Raw genomic sequence first — 19,256 nt, 5'->3', positions numbered from 1 at the left:
TCAGGGCGAAGGGCATTTTCGGAATCTCAGCAGAGTCAAGGTGTGGCGTTGCGACTAAAGATGACGCTTTGATTAGATATAGCAAGGCATTGCGACACTGGTGCTCCCAATTTCGCGTCACACGCCAAGTGTTGGTCACGCTGCAAAATGACCAGGCACATGCTGTGCGAATCATAGCGCGACCCTTCGGACATGAATTACGATGGCGGGAGAAGTGATCTCATGAGTCCCAAAGCGCAGCCGACTTTCTCCCAGTCTCAGATAAGGATTTTTGCTACAGGTCTTGCGACTACGTGAACCGGAAACGTTGTGGACGAGCGTTGTTATGAGGTCTAGATGTGGAAGTGGATATTCCCTCAATACGTCAGTCGGCAGCTGAAGACGGCGTGGCGTGTCAATTCGACAAATGTGGCAGGTCCCGCCCCATGTTCCGCAGAATGTCTGACCTAGTTTCCGTAGTCTCCGACAATCACCAAGCGGGTTATGCGCATGCGTGGTTCCGCCGTTCCCGTGTTTCGAGAGTAAGGTCAGATTCTCGACGGACCGCAAAGGGGACTATTGTTCATCTTCATCAACATCAAATGAGCCACTCCGCTCAAATTACATTATATCGCGCTTAAAGTACATCGGTCCACACCCGCACGAGCGTGATTGGCATTCCGAATACGCGCGTAATTCGTTTGGGAGGGAGAAGCTGGTCTACTGATTTCTCCGACAGGCGCGCTCGACCCTGGGATTCTAGCACGAGGCACACTGCTTATAAGGTGCTAGTCAGGCCGCCCTCCGCTCGTTTCAGTGCTCCCGTCTGTGAGCTTTCCTACCAATACTATGCAGGCTATCAAGGGTTTGCTTTCGCCTCTTACCTCTACGTCGGGTCCTATCCATGACACCCTTGTGAGACACTCTAGCCACTGTTGTCCATTCATGCCCTGACATTGCGACTTTCAGAAACTGGTCGTCATTGGCGGGACTGTCGAGACAGCAAGGCGGGTTTCGGTATCCGCTTGGAACGGGTTCATAGACTGTACGGATGAGTCGTGTCCTGCCACATTTCGTCTTTACTCACCTCGATGCAGCATTCTTCCTGACCGCACACTTCAGCCAGGAAGACTACCCATATGACTGGTAAGGTTCTCTCAAACGCCTCACCGTCATTCACTGACAGCCGTGGGGAAGGCTCATGCACTGGCTGTCAAAAGTGGGTGTGGCACCTGTATGGATCCGAGCTTCACTGAATGTCTGAATGTTTCAGCATCCGGCGTGGGGTCGGAGCCGAGAATTCGATATCACGACCCGCTCTGTAAGCCGACATGGTCTTTCACAATCGACCAGTGGGGATTTGGAAGACGATGAAGAGGAGGAAGACGACGTATCCTTTGGGGGCCGCAAAAAGCGCAAAGGTACTTCCAATTCCGCCTCATTCGTGTTCCCAATTGAATTTTGAATCCAGTGGCAATCGTCCCTAGTTTGGGTGAGTTTTAAATTCTCACCGACTGTTACGTCATGCGAATCTGCCGATTAGATACGACCCACACCATCTACTATCGGGGGCATTGGCTTCGGGTAAAAACGCCCAGATTGAGATTTAAAGTCGCTTCTGATATACACTTTCGAATTTCCAGATAACGCGGACGAAGCGCTTCCAGGATTATGGCTCCTATGCCGAACTGAGGATTAGGTCAGGAACCTGCTGCATTACGACAGTATCGCCGTTAACCATGCATACAGTGTCGTGGCACGAAACAATGACATTCTCAAGAAATTGGTCCTTGAGGCCAAGCGTGAGTATGAGAAAGACGCAGAACACCGTGTGCATATATTCATGGCTGATACGTAAGGGTGGCGTTTCGTGTGTCAGAAAACCCCTGCTAATATCGTGTCATGTAGGACGTACGGATGCTGGAGATGGAACGGGGCAAGGCAGAAGCGCCCCATGAGTTCGATCGTCCTGGAACCTGGCGTCAAAGACATGATCTTGGCTGACTGCAAAGACTTCTTATGTTCGGAGGACTGGTGAGGAGCTTCTCTTACATCGTCAACGGAGTTTGAGCTGACACGAGGCCGGCTGTCTTCTCAGGTATGCGGAACGAGGTCGGTCTTCACACGATGCACATAACTTGACGCGGTTGCTGACACGGCAATAACGTCTAATAAGGTATTCCATTCCGCCGAGGTTATCTTCTGTACGGCGTTCCAGGAAGGTTTGTTCTCATTGTCGACTTCTGATGGCCGTCTCTGACCTTGCCGGCAGTGGCAAGACGTCCTTGATTCACAGTTTAGCCGGAGAGTTAGGACTGGACATATATGTCGTCAGTCTTTCCTCAAAAGGGTATGATCCGCATCACTGCATACCCCCGGTGTCCTAACTGTATTCTCATCAGCATGAGTGACAACACGCTGTCGAACCTGATGGGAAATGTGCCGTCAAGGTATGTCACCAAATCCCACTTATTTGCCCGTGCCTGACACTCGTGCACAGATGTATACTACTATTGGAGGACCTGGATGCCGCCTTTACACGTGGGGTCTCCCGTGACGAGTCGTCCACAGGCGCGCCCAGCACCAGCACCAGCAGCTCTAGCTCCACTTCGACCGCGAAGAACAAGGACGACAGTAATGATGGTTCTACATTGAGTCTCAGTGGGCTGCTGAACAGCCTCGATGGGGTTGCAGCCGCTGAGGGCCGGTGAGCCGCGAGTCAGGTGCTTTTCACGACCTCAGCGGAAGGACTGAAACAATCCGACAGTCTGCTGTTTGCGACGACCAATCATATCGAGCGGCTCGATCCCGCCCTCAGTCGACCTGGTCGCATGGACGTCTGGGTGAACTTCAAGCACGCTACCAAATGGCAGGCTGAAGGCATCTTCAAGTGCTTCTTCCCCGTTAGACCTCTCAAGTCTGCCCTGTCGCCTTCCTCGTCAGCCCCCGCCAAAGCAGGTGATGACCCTACGTCAACAGAGGGTCTCGCCGTCCCCAAACGAAAACGGGCAGCCCATGCTATTCCCCTTCTAAGTGAAGATGAAATATCAGAGCTCGCCAAACGGTTCGCAGGTGCCATTCCGGAAGACGAGCTGAGCGTGAGTTGATTTATTGTAAGCTCCTCGGTGCATATTTTCATGAGCGCCCACAGGTCGCTGCCTTGCAAGGATACCTCCTGAAGAACAAAACTCGTCCTCGAGAATGCGTCGATGAAGTGGCGGACTGGTAAGTGAATTGTTCACAGTCTACTAGTTGGCCATGGGGGCTGAGACTGAGTTCCTGTGCTAGGGTCGTCAAGGAGCGTGAGACACGTGCCAAGCTAAAGAAGGAAAAGGAAGAGGTATGAAGCTTGTGATTCCTCGCTCGTCCTATTGACCAGTCTCACAGCGCGAAGCCAAAGAAAAGAAAGAGAAAGAAGAGGTGAGAGAAGTCGCTGAACGTATATGTATCGTACTCATCACCCATAGAGTGAGGCAAAAGAAAAAAAAGAGGTGAGTTTGAGCTCACTATCGCGCTCACCACTCACTAATGTTGGTTACCAACAGGCTGCAGAGAAGAAGAAAGAGGTCTGTTAACTTCGCTTCTGTTTTTGTTGTATCTGTCTCACGCGGGCTCGCACAGAAGGCGGCAGACTCTAAGGTGATTATTGATTGATTTGAATGCGCGAACATTGAAACTAAGTGGATTCAACGGGGACGAAAAGTCAATAAAGGAGGTATGACTAGATAAGCCAAGATAAGTAATAATATCTAACTTCGCTCCGTCCCTTCGTAGAATAGTGCGGCGACAGCAGAGGGTGAGAAGGAATCGACATCCGTGGGAGCAGAAAGTACTACAGACATCAATTCGAGTGACGCAAAGAGTGACGACACTCTATCGCCCAGCAACCTTGAGGAATCGACTACCAGCACCCAGACCACCGAAGCTGATTCAGACCCGAGTGTCGCTTCTGATGATGAGGGTGAGCAATCCGACAAAGAAGCCGCACAGGTGGATCCCACCAAGCTGGAGAAATGGGTCGCTCTCAAGGGGCATCCACCGGACACATTAGTTTGACACAACGAGTAACCCCAGGCCTTTCGAAAAAGCTTTGCGCTCTCGGTCTTCCAACGTGCGCCCAGATCTCCCTTCTCATACGTACACGATGATGTTACGATTTACCACGAAGTTCTTACAAGATTACTGCCGAAGGCTCGCTTGATTCTTTTGAGTCCATGTAATGAATCTTCATGCATAATATACGATTGCATGCACGCTTCTTCGAAGACAATGAACAAACCGATAACAGAGACGAGTAACAATGAGCGAAGCAAGTCATGTATATCCTATGTAGACTTCAACGTAACCTCCGACAGGGTCCTGAACGCCTCCTTGTACGCATCCAGTAAAGCTTTTACCCTCGTCCGCTCTGCGACCAAGGTCTCGTCCTCATTCAACAGCTCCCCAAAGAGGTCCGGCTTATACAGCGCTGCCACCAGTCGGTTCTGGACCTGCTGTGATGTGTTGTTGACGAGGAAGTGCATAATCGCCTTCGGGACCAGGTCCTGTATCGTCTGACGCACGATGTTGAAATACGAAGAGATGAGCGAGCGAATCAAATTTGTCTCCATTTCCTCGCGGGGGGTCAGCTGGGGGCCTGAATCGGACGCCTGAAGAAGAAGCGATCAGAACCTCCGCACACCCATGTCCGACGTTACGTGAATTGGAGCCGCATACGTACCGCTTCAATATGCTTCCCCAGGCTCTTCATGTCGAACGCCGCATTGTTACCTTCCAGGCTCCGCTTGCCCGCGAGTAGCCCTGACTGCAGCGCTGAATCTCCGCCGCTGACATCGCGTCCGACAGTGGTGACGCCCGTCGAACCGCTTGCGCGCTCCACGCTTGAACCTGCCAGCGGACCCGGTCCGTTCTGGCCAAAGAAATAGTTCAGGAACGTCTCCTTCGTGGTCCCTGAGTGCTGTGACGAGGAAGAGGGACCCTGCCGGATAGTGTGATGGTGATGACGAAGAGATTTGGGAGAGGACGGTCGGCGCGGTGGGCCCTCTGTCGCAGACGCAGTCGTCCGGGCACGGTCGTGGACCGTGGACGAGATGGAGCGCCCATCACGCGGAACAACACCGTTCGTTCCAAGGCCCTCTTCTGACATCTCTTCATCGTCCTCCAGCGGCGCCACGCCGTTCACCGAGTGAACCGAGGACGGCTGTATGAAGGATAGTTTCTGTTAGATTGAGTTGCGGGCAATGGAATGTGGCGGTTCTTACCCGTCTAGGCTCCTGTTTTGGTGACGCAGCGCTCACTGTATGTGCCGCAGCCGCAGATCCTGATATGAAAGCAGGGTGGTTTGTGTTGATGTATGCGGTCTGGATATCGATCAGACTTTGCGTGTATTCTGTTGTGGGCCCGAGGCGCTCTCGTAGTAGCTCGGAGACCACTTCGACAAGCTGTGCATGTAGCCTCGGGAACCGTTGTAGCTCCTATAAGGAGTTAGATCTCAGATGCCGCTCGTGTTTGGCCTAACTCTTACCGTACTGGTGCAATTATGGCAAATCTTGACCAATTCCTCGTATACCAGCTCAACACATCGCAGGCTCGGGGCTTCTAGTAGCTTGATCTGGGGCTTCACAAGGAGGTCAAAAGCAATTTCAGGCACAAATAGGCTCGGCCGTGGCCCGGTCGAGTTGCGTATCGCAGTGCGGATGTCCTGATTGTCGAGATTGTGCGTCGAGTCGATCGAGCACAATGCAGACCCGAAGACATCATTGAAGATGTAGTAGATGCGCGCGCCGCCAGATAGCTCCTTCGTCGAGATGTCCATGTTGGTGCCATCAATCGAGGCCACAAAGTCCCGCGCAAACTGTGTCATGAGACGCAGCACGAGCGCACCTTGCTGTAAAGATTGTCAGATGCGCGCATATACGATAAGCGTTGCCAGTATCAGTACCTGGTTCTTATCGCCATACACTGCCGCATCGCCGAACGAATTAAGCTCCTGTTGAGCCTGGCCCATGAGCGTATTGAGTCGAGCCTTCATGTCCGGGAGCTTGTCTCGTATGTGATTCATTAGGACCTGTGTTCTTTGATTAAAATATTCGGACACAGTATCACGGCATCTTGTGGCGCATACCTGATTCAGAGACTTGGCCAGATACTTGGTTCCATTCTTGTGTGCAATATTTCTGTATGCGGCGTGTGACCGGAAGAAGTCTGCCTCGCTCTCCAGCGCGTCTTGCAGGCTTTTGGATGCGTTGATGTCTAGCTGACTGCGGCATACGACACCAATGAAACCCAACTTAAGGGGATAGACGCGTCCAGTGAGAATGTCGAGCGCGTTCGTCCCCGCATCCATGAGGTCCAGCTTCGTCAGCACGCCGATTGTTCGTCGACCCTGAGGGTCGACAGAACGGGCGAGCTTCAGCGCTTCCGAGTTCGCGAGGTCGACATTCGCAGCAGACACAGCGAGGATCACGCTGAATTACAAACGTTAAGACCCCTGCATGAGATAAATCATCTGCCACATACCAGTTTGGCTTTGAGATATAGTCCAGCACCAAACTCCTGATTTGTCTCTCGATATCGCTCGGCTGATCACCTACGGGTATCTATACGTGTTGGTATGAGTATCATGTAATCTGACTGGAAAGACCAGATATGCTGTTTCGGAAAAATGTCCTTTATGTCTGGTACAATTTCTGGCTCAAATATCCGGACACAATTCCACCTTCAGTCTCCCGCTGAATGTTTGTGTTCTGTCCGGACTCATGAGACAACAAAGCTGCGTTATGGCCCTACTATAGCCTGCTAACGGGGAGGCCTCATTTGCCGCCAGTCGTTGGAGGACCTGCCCTGACAGAATCCAGCTATAGGCAAGGGTACAGACTATGCGATAACATCAGGGTCCAGCATATAGCCATTTGGACCCTTGAACGTCAGAACAATTTCCAGTATGAGGCGATTCAGCGGGCAAAACGTGCTCGGCTTCGACTCTAGCCCTTCCCTTTACGACGGGTGTTCAGACACGATCTATAAGGGCACGTACCTTTGTTAGTCCGGGCAAGTCCACCAGTGTCAGATCCAACACGTCAGGGCTGTATATTCGTAGGTGTATTGGCAATTTGCTGATGCCTTTGTTCTGCCCTGCAACCCGAAACGTCTCCTGCTCGATCTCGCGGCGAATCTCGTTGAAGTCCGTGAACCGTTTGTCAATGTGCAAGAACTGGCCCCATTCGGTATATGTTGGCTCCAAGCCACCCGATGTTGTCTCGGGGACAGGTGTATGGATAAGCTGGAGGACGAGTGGTCTTCGTGTGACAATACCTGATCCGCGCGGGAGAAAGTCCCGTCCGACAATCCTGGGTGGATATCACTTAGCCTGCATACCGGGATCGTGCTAGGGAAGACATACGTCTCCAAGACACTCGACTTGCCCGCAGACTGGCTGCCAACCTAGCTTGTAATGTCAGATTTGTATTGTCTAGAGACTAGAGGCTCGACGCGTACCACTGCTAGTTGTGGCATGTCGAGTTCCCCGCCTGTGTCCACACCGTTCATACCGAATGTACCATGATGATGAATAGGACTGTGGCTGCTTACCAAGGTTGGCAAAGGTGTCCTGAAGCTTATTCACAAGCTTTATGAGGTCTGAGTCCATGGTGGGCAACTGGGTGTGGTGAAAGAAAGACGGTGGCGAGCCAACTCGCAGTGCGACACGCTTCGCAGGAACAGAAACGCGTCGACTCTCGGCAGGTGGTCACGCGCCGCAGGACGTCTTGCCTGAGGTCTTTTTGTATACAAAGCACAAGGAGAAGAAAAACACCTTCCGTACAACAAAAAGAACTTGAAAAGTGAAGATCAACGCGCGCAAGACTGTCGCAGACGACGTCTCTATGCCAGTCGGCAATGTCGACTACTGGACTATGTCGACACGTGACTATCCCGGGATTATTCGGTTTTGAAAAACCTAAATTCACTTGAGTTGTACGCTCACCACATACGTATGCTAAGCCTGAACACAATTTTATACGTGTCTCACATTCAATAAATCAGGATTGTTAGTAGTTACCCAAGTGTTTGAGAAGAAGATATCGTAGGAAGTCGGAAGACAAGTTCCCACGGGGGGCGGTGTTTGTGCGTTGTTTGCCCGATGCGAGCTCGTCACTTGCAGCGTTTGCCAGCCTGTCTGCTACAATTTCTACTCTATACGGGATGGCGTCCAGGATTGCCGTTAGCTCGCTGAGGGCCTCAGGTAATTCGCAAACTTGTTGTGACCTCAGCCGATGCTGAAAGATACCAGTACGACCGCAGACGGTCGCCGCAATTCCTCGGGCTGTTGTCGCGTATGTCCCCATGCATTTGTGCGCAAAAGCCCGGCATTAACACAATCTTGGACGTATGAATTCTAGCCGGGGCATGGCGAGCTCGTCTAACCCCCCGCCGCCCGCCGAGCGCGCCTCCGAGCTCATTAACAAGATGCCCTCATCCCCCGGCCTCGTCACCAAAACCGGCAGCGTCATTCTTGGCACTGGCCTCCTCGCGACCGCCATCTCGCAGGAGCTCTACGTCGTCAACGAGGAGACCGTCATTGCTGCCGGTTTCTTCATCCTCCTGACATTCATCGCCAAGGTCTGTCTCCCATCTACCCGGAGTCATTCTACCTTCCTCAGAGCAGTCATTCATGCCAAGTACAGAGCGTACGAGAGCCGTACCGCGACTGGGCAGAGAACAACATCAACCGCGTCAAGAACATCCTTAACCAGTCGCGTCAGGAGCACACTCAAGCCGTCAAGGAGCGCATCCAGTCCGTTGAGCAGATGAAGGACGTCGTCTCCGTCACCGAGGGGCTCTTCGCGCTCTCCAAGGAGACTGCCAAGCTCGAGTCAGAGGCGTTTGTGCAGCGCCAGAAGGTTGTGCTTGCGTCCGAGGTCAAGTCCGTCCTCGACAGCTGGGTGCGCTTTGAGCAGCAGGAGAAGGAGAACGAGCAGGCCGAGCTCGCTAGGACCATCATCGCGAATGTTCTCAAGAGCGTCAACGACGAGAAGACTCAGAAAGAGATCCTCACGAGCGCGGTTGCAGAGATTGAGCGTACGTATCCTCCTGGTTGCGCCAAGAGACGTGCTTACAGTGTTCCACAGAGCTTGTCAAGAGCAAAGCCATCTAGACGAGTGTTGTAGAATTCTAGCTTTAATGTATGGTGCAATGGCTAGCAACTAAGTCTGCATTCGTACTGTCGGTTTGGATTTAACCCTCCGCTACTTGGATAGTAATCTCGCAAATTGAAGTCGAGCAGTCGGAAACTCAAGGTTACACAGTCAATGGGCCAGGGGCATGCTCGTCACATCATTAGAACAAGGTAACGCCGAACTGTACGAATAGGTGGTACTGCGCAAAGACGATCGCAAGGAAGTGCAGATGAGTTCACAGCCTTGATATTAGACTTTGTGCGAGGTATATGATTGAATAACAAAGCGACAGCAGAACGTCCAGAGCAGAATGGCGGCGAGTCGACGTAAAATCAATGACGGACCTTCTTCGTGTAAGAGCACGTCAATTGTTTGCCAAGGTGGGTCGACCCAGGGGTAAATCGAGTGGAGTTTGCAGTCGATACATCACGCAGAGCATGCAGAGCAACAGAGACAGAGACCCGAGGGGATGAGCAGTTCGTGTCAAGTAGCGTGTTCCAGACATTGCTCTTTGGCCTATGCAGGATCAGCCAAAGTACACGAGCGCACATGATCTATCAACACTCACATTGGCTTTAACTTCACAGGCTCGTATTCCAGAGGAGGCAACCGGGACGAGTGCGGCGCTAGCCGACGGAAATCGATCTCAGGTATCTTGCGGGAGCGTGTTTTAAGCCTCTCGGCCGGGCGGGGAGCAACAGAAGAAACAATAAATAGGACCTCCGCCTCGGAGTCAAAGTCCATATTACGAGCTTTCTTGCGCGGCCTAGGTTCAGAAACTGGTTCGTCATCAGATGGAAGCGACCGCTTGCGGGGGGCGTTTTGAATCCTGGGCGGCGTCAACGGTGAGGACTCGACGGTTAAGGAGCGCTGCGACGATATGCCTGGGGAGGAGTGCGTCTGTGTGCTGAGTGTCGAGCTTGGAGTTGCGATCGCACAACGGTCTGAAGAGTCTGTGAATGGTTTGGTCGTACCGTGGACTGCATATATGCGCGCATACCGTCAAGCACGTAGCGTCCCAAGGGAAGTTGGAACTGCGCTGCCGCTGTTTCCGGGATCCAGCTCGAGTGGAAGACCTGGGGACGGTTAAACATCACAGTCCCTAAGCAGTAAGCGTAAATTGTGCTCACAGCAACAGATCTCTTGAGCAGCCTGGCCGGGGTGGTCAGTGAAGGTCTAATTCGGCGAAGCGCGTACGTTACTTTGGAAGCCATGGGTCTTGCTTTCCTGAACAGAAACAGTACCGCGCCGTCCGTTGGTCCCCCTTTAACTGCACCACGGTCCCTCCGTGAGTCACTTACACAACAGAATCAACGCTTCATTGGCAAATAGACGTGCCAATGGGACAACCCACTTACACCACGTCTGCTGGATCCATGCCGGGACTGAAGGGCTGAAGAACGCTATTGCGAGGGCCGACGTGAGCGCATATAAGAAACAGATGGTTCTGACAACACCTTGGCCTTGGAAAAGACTCATCGGTCAGTCAAAATGGCGTACAAGTTGCGAGCGAGCTAGCTGCTAGGGTGGTTGAAGGCAAGGGACCCGGATGTTACTTGGGCGCTCGCTGATCCCATCATGCAATGGACGCCCTTCCACTCCGGAACATCAATCGACGACCGCTACAGAGCCAACTGCGATATCGTCAGGAAAACCATAATATACTTACAGCCTGAGCGCGGCGACTTCGCGTCGTCGTATAGTCCTCATATGTTCATGGAACATTACCTTGAAGTACTCAACGCCAGTCTAGCGCCCCGATTCAATGATAGCAGCCACAAGGTGTACCAACGGACGCTAATATGTATCTCGAAACATAGACTGCATAACGACCTGAAGCGGTCGATATGCACATAGCCCCCCACTCCTCACACAACTCGACGTGGTTCACGCATCTCTTGTTGCGCTGCCGACAAGGGCGGACTCAAAACTCCATTATCAAGGGGTTACATCCAGTAAACGAGCACAGCATTTACGCCTGAACATAGTAATGGGCCGTGCTGAACGCCCACAGTTCATGTTTCGCGATGCCTGAAGCCGTGTCGGCGCAGCCTGTTCCGATATGTATACCGGGGCGCCGGGTTTGGCGATCTTCATGGGCACCTTGGCATCATCGGCGTCAGCGAGCTAGCATGGATGTATATTGCATAACCCAGCTACGACTATTTCACGAACCGGCACCTTGCAGGTGCGTATGCGATGTTCTTTGAAGGCGTAAGAAAGCTGCCCTGCGTTTTGACGCACCGCATGCACCGTATAGGACAGTCTCATAACGCAATAAGCTCTGAGCGAGCTAGAGCATATCGTCTATGAGACCGGCGTCCATTTGATTACGTCCAGCCAACAAGCGATGATGATCAGATGCACCGCACGGGCATGATCGCGCATTCGCCAGGGCGCGCGTTGCCGGCTAGCTATAAAAGATGCCTGCTGTCCGCTCTAGTTTCCTCAGCCCTCAGTTGATCTGACGAGCCAAGCTTCACAAGTACAGGTACTGGATAGTGAGTGAATTCCTTGGTCTCTTATCTTTGATTTAGGCTTTACCTTGTTCTTGCAGCTTGACTTGTTTCGTTTTAATTTCGCTATTCTTTCTTGTCACGACTTTTGCCACTCTTTCATTACATCTTACGACTTTCGTTCCTAACCCAACTACAACAATCACGATGCGTTCCTCCACGATCCTCGCTGCTGCCGTTGTTATTGCTGCGCCTCTCGCTAGGTATGTTAATTGCTTTTCTGGTATTCTTGCTCTTAACATCGTGTTATCAGCGCCCTCCCCTTCCCCTTCCCTCCGGCCAATGGCAATGAAGCCGCCGTTCTCCCAGCCGAGCCTCAGGGCGAGCCTCACCAACACGAAGCTCACCGCCGCCCCCACGGACACAAGGACCACGAGAAGGACGATCATGAGCGCTACGCTGTGCAGGGTCAGCAAGAACCTGAGGAGAAGCCTCACGTCTCCCGGTTGGTGATCTACCACAATGTGCCTGTCATATGCTGTCTGACTTTTGTTGCAGTGCTATTGCAGAAATTTTTGCCCGTGCCATTGCTGAGGATGCTCAGAACCAACAGCAAGCACAGCAGGTTTCCGCCAAGGCGCACCAGCTGAAGCAGAAGGAAGGCGCGAACGACCGCTACCCCCAGAACGGCGAGGGCCGTGAGGGCCAAGGTCGCAAGAATCGAAAGGGCAAGAAGCTCCACGATGGCAAGTATCGTGAGGGCAAGGAGGGCGGCAAGCGCCGCAAGGGTCAGGGCCGCAAGAAGGGCTCCAAGGAACACAAGGCCGGCGAGCCTGATGAGCGCAAGGGTCAGCGCAAGCCCAAGCAGATGCAGGGCCAGCGCAGGCCTGAGAGTGAAGGTGCCCACACGGACGACCGCAAGCCTCACCGTGAGGGTGCACAGGAGAACGGCCGCAAGCCTGAGAGCGTCCCGGCGCGCACGAACGCCGCGACACGCCCTGCTCCTGCTGCTCAGAACCAACCTAGCACGCCCGAGAAGCAGACCGCGTAAGTGTTCTACCTCAAGGTGGTTTGTTCCTTTTGCTGACCTTGTTTTTCAGTCAAAAGGTTGCTCGCGCCGTGTACGACGTGTACGAGCAGGTCGAGCGCCGTGGCAAGAAGATCGATAAGGCGACCGCGGGTGTCGGCCTCGTCAGTGATATCGCTTCGGCTGCTGAGTCCGTGCACGACGCATGGTCCTCCTGGAGAAACAAGGATACTGCACAGCGCCGTGCCCTCTTCGATCTCGAGCTCGATGAGTTTGCGCGCCGCTCGTTCTTCAACGAGCTTGACTGAACGCGATTCGTGATTTGTTGCAAGGTGTACTGTATATTAGTTGACGACTTTGACGAAATAGCGAATTACTTCTGAGGGCTCACTAATGTTCGGTGTGATTGTGGTGTTCAGCTTGTTTGAAAGGTGAGTAAATTATCTAGGTAACCTGGATGACTTCCTAGTTGCTCTTCGGTGTCGCTATAAATGCGCTTGCGCTTTTTGCTCTGTCTGCTTTGTGTACGTATTTGGGTCAGCGTTGAAGTTGCTGTTAATGTTTAGGTGATTGAATTGCAGGGGTTGGGATAGGTTTAGCACGAGGACTAAATGGTAAGTGTTGTTCAGGAAGATTCTATGCAACAGTCAGACAACGGGGCACTCCTGTGGCCGGCCTCATGACATCGGAGTCGCCTACAAGGTTGGCTCGCTGTTTGGCATTCCACAGGTGGGTCGCTTGTAATTGAGGATTACAAGGATGCCAGTTGTAATTCGGACGGCATGGGATTGTATTGCATGTGCCCGGATACGACACTGCTTCCATGATGTGTGGGCTCTGCGAGAAAGAAACCTGTTCGCATGAGGGATGAAACAAAATTAAGTTACAAGCATACTGAGCGGTTCCATATATGCCTTGCACTCGACTGAACAGTGCCAGTGGGCAACGTTTTCCAGGTAGCGTGCGGTGCTCGCCCTCGTGCTAAGGCCGAAACTTGTGTTCTCCGGGTAGCACAGGGCTGCAGCATGTTTCCCGCTAAAACTACATGCTTATGCTTGTACGCATGTGGCACAGACACTGCTCACGATTATACCCCTATATATGCGGGAAGTGACACTTGCGACCATATAGCTCCTGCGAAGCTATGGCTGTTCAATGAACTCGATCGTGTCATATTCATAGCACAACAACGATGCCCAGTGACCCATCAACAACAGCTCAATCAATTATTCGCGGCACGTCCCGCATGACCATATCGAACACTAGTGTGCAGGATAGCATTACGACAAGATGCATCCGACCTAGTATGTGAGTCAATTCCGAAGAGGGCACAAGCCCATTACACAGCAGGATAGTATAGACATAAGTACGCATCAGCACGATATATCGCGTCATGAGGCCACAACCTCGGGACTCTGCAACTCAGCTGTCCGAGGGGTATCATGAACAACCAGCAACGGTTGCTCTTGCTCCGAGCAACTCTGGGACTCTGACTGCCCGACCAATTTTCTCCGCTTCTCACTCACTTTCCAGATCACGTCCTTCAACTCCTGCACCACCTCACCTCCTGGCCCCCACCTTTCAACACTCGACCGTCTTGACTGTTCCGACGAGTCCATCAGATCCGACACGGCGCTCTCGCGTCTTGCCTTCGACAGCTTGATACGCTCTTCTCGGGTTAACTTCGAGCGCTCCCGGGTAAAGGGTGCTACGACCCCGGTGTCGGTCTCGTAGACCTGCTCGATGCCCGGGGGTGGCAGATGCTGTGACGACGCTGTCAGCAGTAAGTGTGCCGTGGCATCATCAAGCTGCTCGTCTTCTCGGCTCAGCGCTAAGGTTACGGACTCGGTAGCAAGGTCGGGGAAACGTATCGCTGGCGAGAACGGCCCGGGCCTTTCGGACGGTTCGCTTTCGCTGTCTTGTCCTAAGCCTGGACTGTCGTCTGCGTCCTCGGTTGTGGGTGGTATCCGCGGCCCTGACACGATATCCAGGAGTTGTTCGCGTCCACGCTCGCATTCACGTAAAGCGAAGCCGAGCTCCTTCCTGAGTCGATCGTATGCTTGGAAAGCGGGATGTTCTTGGGCTACGGTAGCGGAACCTCCTGCACTCGTCACACCCTCCGCCGGCGAGGGGTCGCGTAGAGAAGCGACAGTCTGCTCTAGGTGCAACCTTGCCTCATTGAGGGCAGTCGATATTGCGTCCACATGTGCTGCGAAGCGAGACAGATGGCTTGGCATAGGCGCGAACGATATCATCTCTGCCATTGTGCGTGAGCGCAGAGCGGCTGAAAGTACTGGCGCTGCCATGCCCCTCTCAGGACTGGGCCGTTCGTCCTGCACACGCTTGCGCTCTGCCTCGTTGAGCGCCTCCATCAACCTTGACGATGCGTCCTCGAATGTGCTCGTCAGGAGCGCCATCACTGACCGCACATCCTCCCAGTACGAGTCGTCCTCGTCTTCTTCAAAGCGTAACGCTAGCAAGTGAGAACATGCATACCGTTTTGCCGATAGCGCGCCGTGCAAGGCCAGCTGCAGGCCAGAAAGTGAAAGCGGATGACGGGTCGTATGCACAGTCGTGAAACGAGACGAGGGGATCGTGCGGAGAACAGGGCTGAAAGACGTGGAGCCGCTACTGCGATGAGAGCGGGGCGAGTGGCTCGAATAGCTCGGCGGCGGGGGGATACCTATCGTTTCCATACCGGCACTGCGCCGTTTCCGCTGGAAATCCAGCAGGGCAGCTCCAAAATATTCGCTGTGAGTAGCAGGAGAAGCCGATGGCGACTCGTCGTCATCTTCCTCCTGCACTTCCTGGAGCGAGATGGGTACCAGAGGGCTTGGGGGAGCGCTCAAGCTCGAGGCCTTGGCGGACTGTGCATCGAATAAGGATAACATATCCGAGTTGCGGTACGATCTGCGCTTCTGCAGATGCGATGTCGGGCTGCCAGCAAGAGCAAGGGAGGCATACGAACCATTCCACGTCGCGCGCTTATCGGCAGGTCCTGACATTGTGCGCTGCCGGCTCAGTGGGACAGAGAGAGGGCGAGGCTGATTGAGTGAGGGGAAAGTCTCGCGCATTGGAGACGACGGCGCGTACATCTCCGAGAGCTGTGATAGCTGTGAGGGCTCTGTAAGCGCCGACAGGAGTTGGCGGACGTTGTCGCATTGACTTTGAGTAGTGTGCAGAGACGACTGAAGAGTAACACGAACTCCGGACGACGGAGAATGAGGGGCAGTAGGGCCATAGAAGATACTGTCATGAACGATCTGGGTCAGTGACCTTTCTTAATAGCTGCTTACGAAAATATACCTTCGCTCTTCCTTCTCGATGACTGCCATTGCTTCATTAACGGCAGAATCCCAGACATTTCCTGACGAAATGACATCGTTCAGAACGCGCAGAGTCTGAATCACAACGTCAACAGGACGAGCACGAGAGGGAAATAACTGGGGTACTCACAGCGGACATGATGGACGCCTTCTCACTGAGTACCTTCTCAGCATGCCAACTATATGTGGCTCCTCCTATGAGGAAAATAGCAACAAAGTAAAACTCATAGAACAGCGCAACAGCGGCAATAGATACTGAGACGATTAACCAGTTAAACTCTGTCAGTGAAGATGGTATAACAGTTGGCTCGTTCTGTTCCAAACTTGAGGATTGTGAGGCATTGCTCTCCTGATCCAATCTTCCAGGCAGTTCCGGCGAGAAGCTTCGCCGTGTGGCGCTCAATGGAGCAGCAATAGAGGTGGAGAGCAGGGAGGATGAGATCACGTCGTACTTGAAACGCTCGGCGAATGTGCTTTCAGGAGACTGTCTGCCATTGCAGAGACGGCTTGCAAGCTATGGGTGAAAGCGGGCCATCAGTCTTCTTGTGATCGGTTAACGCGCAGCGTAAGACAAAATGCCGTTCCAAGATTTGGACGGGCCGAGTAGCAGGTCTACGGCGGAGAGGTCATCACAGCTGACTCAATCCAATCCAAAGGCCCGGTGGGTTAACGGATTTATTCATCAAGCTGTGAGGTCACAGCGTTGCGCAGTTTGGTAGAGCGCAACGTAGCGACCTCCGAGTTATGTATCCAGGAGAGCACCCAAACTTGAATGATCCCGCGACGCAAACACCGGCCCAGGACATTGAAGATTGTATAAGACCTCAGTTCACAATGAATAAATGTTCACCTGAATGGCCTCAACGACTATGTAAGGCAGATGCTCAGGGTCAAGCCATCCCACAGCAGAAGCGCATTCGCTGTCGTCGGGCTCTGCGATGAATTCAGGGGCACCGCCAGGGAGTATCTGTGACGTTTCCCCAGTTTCTGTTCCTCCATAGTCAGAACAAGGAAATCTCGGGATATTGGATCCAGAACGCCACGAACTTCTGAAGTACTCTTCGAGCGGGTGTTCGTCGAAGACTGGCTCAGCCATGCAGGTCTCGAGGCTGGACGAGGACCGCTATATCGTCTGAGGTCGTGATAGTTGTACAGGAGGTTAAACGAGCGAAGTGGTTGAGAGAAGAATAGGAATGCAGCCCAGGTCGACGGCACAATACGAAATGGAGCACGGTCACTGCGCCGTCACCCGCGGGCAGTCCGCGTCGTGACCCCATTGTGACCATAGTGACAGTACGCGATCACGTGGATGCCAACGCGCCTAAAATAGGTCGCTTAAACGCCGTCGCGACGACTCTTCACCTAATATGCTTCGCGTTTCACCTCGTATTGCGCTCTGGAATATTTGGTTTATAGGTCACCATTGCGCAACTGGATACATGCAAATGACGCCGGCTCACCTTGATGCTATCCACAAGTTATAATGGTCGCTGACGTAGATCTCAAAGAACTGGCTAAGTGAGTAAATTCATTTGTGGCACTTACCCTGGATAGCATAATCAACCATCACGGACGGACGCCTGCATGTCCATTTCGTGATGACCGATGACAACTTGCGGAATCTGGAACCCCGGCAATACATATTGCGATCCTTTGAGCGTACATTTGGCCTCAGGATGCGCGTGAGCACTCATATATGGTGCGCTAGCTAGCAGTTGCTATCTGTCTTCCGCCGTACGCTGATCCTGTTTCTTTCGTGTATGTACAGTGTTGACATATCATGATCTATTGACAACTCCGACATAGACGGCATCCTATGGCGCCTACAGGAACGCAGCGACATCAAGATCAAAGGCATCCCCACGCGTGTCCGAAGGGTCGCAGAGGCTCACAGGGCTAAGTGTGTATGGCTCTGCGATAACAAGAGAAATCCATTGGCTCTCGTTGATCTCAGGTGGTATGTGCAGTGAACTTTGACTGCGCCGAGGAAGGTGATCGAGCGACGTTCTCCACCCAGAGTCAAATGCCCCATTTCATGTGAATCCCGGGGAATTGCCCGAACGTGTGAATCGATCGTGCGCAGTTCCTTCGGACCATATCAACCTGGTGCGATGTTCTACCCAAAGTCTCGTTATCCGTCCTGCACATATCATCGCGCGATGGCCGGCTGCTGCCGTTGGAACGAAGTCGAAGTTCTCGCTTAGTCCGTTCCTCATCCTCACAGGTCCCCGGATCTAGGAGACTCTGGTGTCGTGCCTGGTAAGTATCTGCAACTAGATCCAATCTGGGACCTGCGAGCGCACAGTCTCCGGGCATCAGGTACATGGAGTCTCCGGTGGTATGGTCGGTCATATGTCTCAACCGTGTCCGCACCCGCTCGTCGTGATCCAGCACTTCTTCGGCTTCGCCCGTCAGGGTCAGTGTTAGGCTGTCTGAGTTCAAGTGTATCACCGCCTGCTTCTATCTATAGCCCGGCGGACACTACTAGCCCGGCGGACACTACTACACCGGTGCGTGTGCTAAAGCCATCGGAACATCAAGTCATGCAGCTTCTCACTAGCGAGTAGATGTGTTTTTATTTGAGATTTTGGACAACGGATGGGTCCATCGATTGGAATTGTCTGACTGACACACATGCACAAACCGTGATATCCCTGTGCCGCCCGATTATTTCGGGTGTGTCCTTTCTGAGCATATTCATGAGCCAAATGCAACGCTACGCACTGGATATGTTGCATGACCAATATGCTGCACATACATGTATTATACTACTAATATTGCTGTGTGCTTGAATGCCGATCACTAGCGCATCAGTCTGGAGACTAATAAAAACGTATCTGGACTACTCATATTCAAACCCACATCTTGCTACAAAGGAGGATTGATTTTCATTCAAATCACAAGCGCTTTCCCATGCAGGGCAGGCCGCAGGACTAGTCAATGACGTACCTGGTGGGAGAGATCGCGTACACTGGCCGAAGGCGCGTCAGCGATGCTTCGTACTATCGGCCATATCATACTTTCGTTTAGCGTTGTAGCGTGATGACTACCGACATTCTCGCCCTCTTCAGTTTCCAATTACGGTATGCACTTCGCCATATCGAGCTTCTTCGCGCCCACGATCGCCGATCGGACGTTTGGTCGTCCTATGATGTCATGACGCGTCGTCCGTCGTGTTTTCGTCATGTCGTCTTCTTGCTTGTATATAAAGGGCAGAGCTGGTCATAAATGTCATAACCTCTCCTTACCACAGACACCCATCTCCACGCCTCCTAAGCGCGACTGCTCTTCC

At 52.8% G+C, this 19,256-nt stretch overlaps 7 protein-coding genes across 7 annotated transcripts; 4 read left to right on the top strand and 3 right to left on the bottom strand.

Moving 5' to 3' along the window:
• Nucleotides 1-828: 828 nt before the first annotated feature.
• On the top strand, nucleotides 829-3,399 carry POSPLADRAFT_1078463 (hypothetical protein; the record flags this gene model as incomplete). The annotated part of the gene is made up of 19 exons (XM_024482965.1): nucleotides 829-894; nucleotides 949-1,024; nucleotides 1,077-1,125; nucleotides 1,177-1,198; nucleotides 1,253-1,400; nucleotides 1,451-1,471; nucleotides 1,523-1,563; nucleotides 1,623-1,678; nucleotides 1,729-1,833; nucleotides 1,888-2,013; nucleotides 2,078-2,091; nucleotides 2,156-2,201; nucleotides 2,252-2,329; nucleotides 2,382-2,429; nucleotides 2,480-2,686; nucleotides 2,747-3,077; nucleotides 3,131-3,204; nucleotides 3,268-3,319; nucleotides 3,367-3,399. Coding segments are annotated over 19 exons (1,593 nt in total), but the record flags the coding sequence as incomplete, so codon positions are not given.
• A 785-nt stretch (nucleotides 3,400-4,184) lies between these two features.
• On the bottom strand, nucleotides 4,185-7,627 carry POSPLADRAFT_1180158 (hypothetical protein; the record flags this gene model as incomplete). The annotated part of the gene is made up of 11 exons (XM_024488733.1): nucleotides 4,185-4,628; nucleotides 4,700-5,179; nucleotides 5,241-5,453; nucleotides 5,504-5,866; nucleotides 5,921-6,046; nucleotides 6,104-6,446; nucleotides 6,499-6,578; nucleotides 7,016-7,328; nucleotides 7,382-7,422; nucleotides 7,477-7,508; nucleotides 7,570-7,627. The coding sequence occupies 11 exons, from the start codon at nucleotides 7,625-7,627 to the stop codon at nucleotides 4,305-4,307; spliced, it is 2,373 nt and encodes a 790-aa protein (XP_024341331.1). The 3' UTR covers nucleotides 4,185-4,304.
• A 758-nt stretch (nucleotides 7,628-8,385) lies between these two features.
• POSPLADRAFT_1045558 (hypothetical protein) lies at nucleotides 8,386-9,133 on the top strand (the record flags this gene model as incomplete). Its single annotated transcript, XM_024478796.1, has 3 exons — nucleotides 8,386-8,598; nucleotides 8,664-9,057; nucleotides 9,108-9,133. 3 exons carry the CDS (start codon nucleotides 8,386-8,388, stop codon nucleotides 9,131-9,133), a joined length of 633 nt encoding a protein of 210 aa, XP_024341330.1.
• A 354-nt stretch (nucleotides 9,134-9,487) lies between these two features.
• POSPLADRAFT_1045557 (hypothetical protein) lies at nucleotides 9,488-10,634 on the bottom strand (the record flags this gene model as incomplete). Its single annotated transcript, XM_024478795.1, has 5 exons — nucleotides 9,488-9,671; nucleotides 9,724-10,108; nucleotides 10,156-10,231; nucleotides 10,286-10,425; nucleotides 10,457-10,634. The coding sequence occupies 5 exons, from the start codon at nucleotides 10,632-10,634 to the stop codon at nucleotides 9,488-9,490; spliced, it is 963 nt and encodes a 320-aa protein (XP_024341329.1).
• Nucleotides 10,635-11,563: 929 nt separating this feature from the next.
• POSPLADRAFT_1069741 (hypothetical protein) lies at nucleotides 11,564-13,030 on the top strand. The gene is made up of 5 exons (XM_024482366.1): nucleotides 11,564-11,656; nucleotides 11,713-11,874; nucleotides 11,925-12,116; nucleotides 12,170-12,658; nucleotides 12,712-13,030. The coding sequence occupies exons 2-5, from the start codon at nucleotides 11,819-11,821 to the stop codon at nucleotides 12,944-12,946; spliced, it is 972 nt and encodes a 323-aa protein (XP_024341328.1). The 5' UTR covers nucleotides 11,564-11,656; nucleotides 11,713-11,818; the 3' UTR covers nucleotides 12,947-13,030.
• A 999-nt stretch (nucleotides 13,031-14,029) lies between these two features.
• Nucleotides 14,030-17,060, bottom strand: POSPLADRAFT_1045555 (hypothetical protein; the record flags this gene model as incomplete). The annotated part of the gene is made up of 4 exons (XM_024478794.1): nucleotides 14,030-15,803; nucleotides 15,945-16,039; nucleotides 16,095-16,448; nucleotides 16,815-17,060. 4 exons carry the CDS (start codon nucleotides 17,058-17,060, stop codon nucleotides 14,030-14,032), a joined length of 2,469 nt encoding a protein of 822 aa, XP_024341327.1.
• Nucleotides 17,061-17,447: 387 nt separating this feature from the next.
• On the top strand, nucleotides 17,448-18,593 carry POSPLADRAFT_1032852 (hypothetical protein; the record flags this gene model as incomplete). Its single annotated transcript, XM_024476892.1, has 7 exons — nucleotides 17,448-17,482; nucleotides 17,519-17,550; nucleotides 17,771-17,921; nucleotides 18,189-18,223; nucleotides 18,284-18,380; nucleotides 18,435-18,474; nucleotides 18,549-18,593. 7 exons carry the CDS (start codon nucleotides 17,448-17,450, stop codon nucleotides 18,591-18,593), a joined length of 435 nt encoding a protein of 144 aa, XP_024341326.1.
• Nucleotides 18,594-19,256: the final 663 nt, after the last annotated feature.

This window comes from Postia placenta (assembly GCF_002117355.1).
Source record: "Postia placenta MAD-698-R-SB12 unplaced genomic scaffold POSPLAscaffold_4, whole genome shotgun sequence".
NCBI classification, from domain to species: domain Eukaryota; kingdom Fungi; phylum Basidiomycota; class Agaricomycetes; order Polyporales; family Adustoporiaceae; genus Rhodonia; species Rhodonia placenta.
Note: the sequence above shows the minus strand (reverse complement) of the source record. Positions and strands in the feature narration are given on the sequence as shown.

Coding starts and splice junctions, on each gene's coding strand:
- POSPLADRAFT_1069741 (XM_024482366.1), top strand. CDS start 11,819: ATGCGTTCCTCCACGATCCTCGCTGCTGCCGTTGTTATTGCTGCGCCT. Junction 11,875..11,924: donor ATTGCTGCGCCTCTCGCTAG/GTATGTTAATTG, acceptor TCGTGTTATCAG/CGCCCTCCCCTTCCCCTTCC. Junction 12,659..12,711: donor ACGCCCGAGAAGCAGACCGC/GTAAGTGTTCTA, acceptor CTTGTTTTTCAG/TCAAAAGGTTGCTCGCGCCG.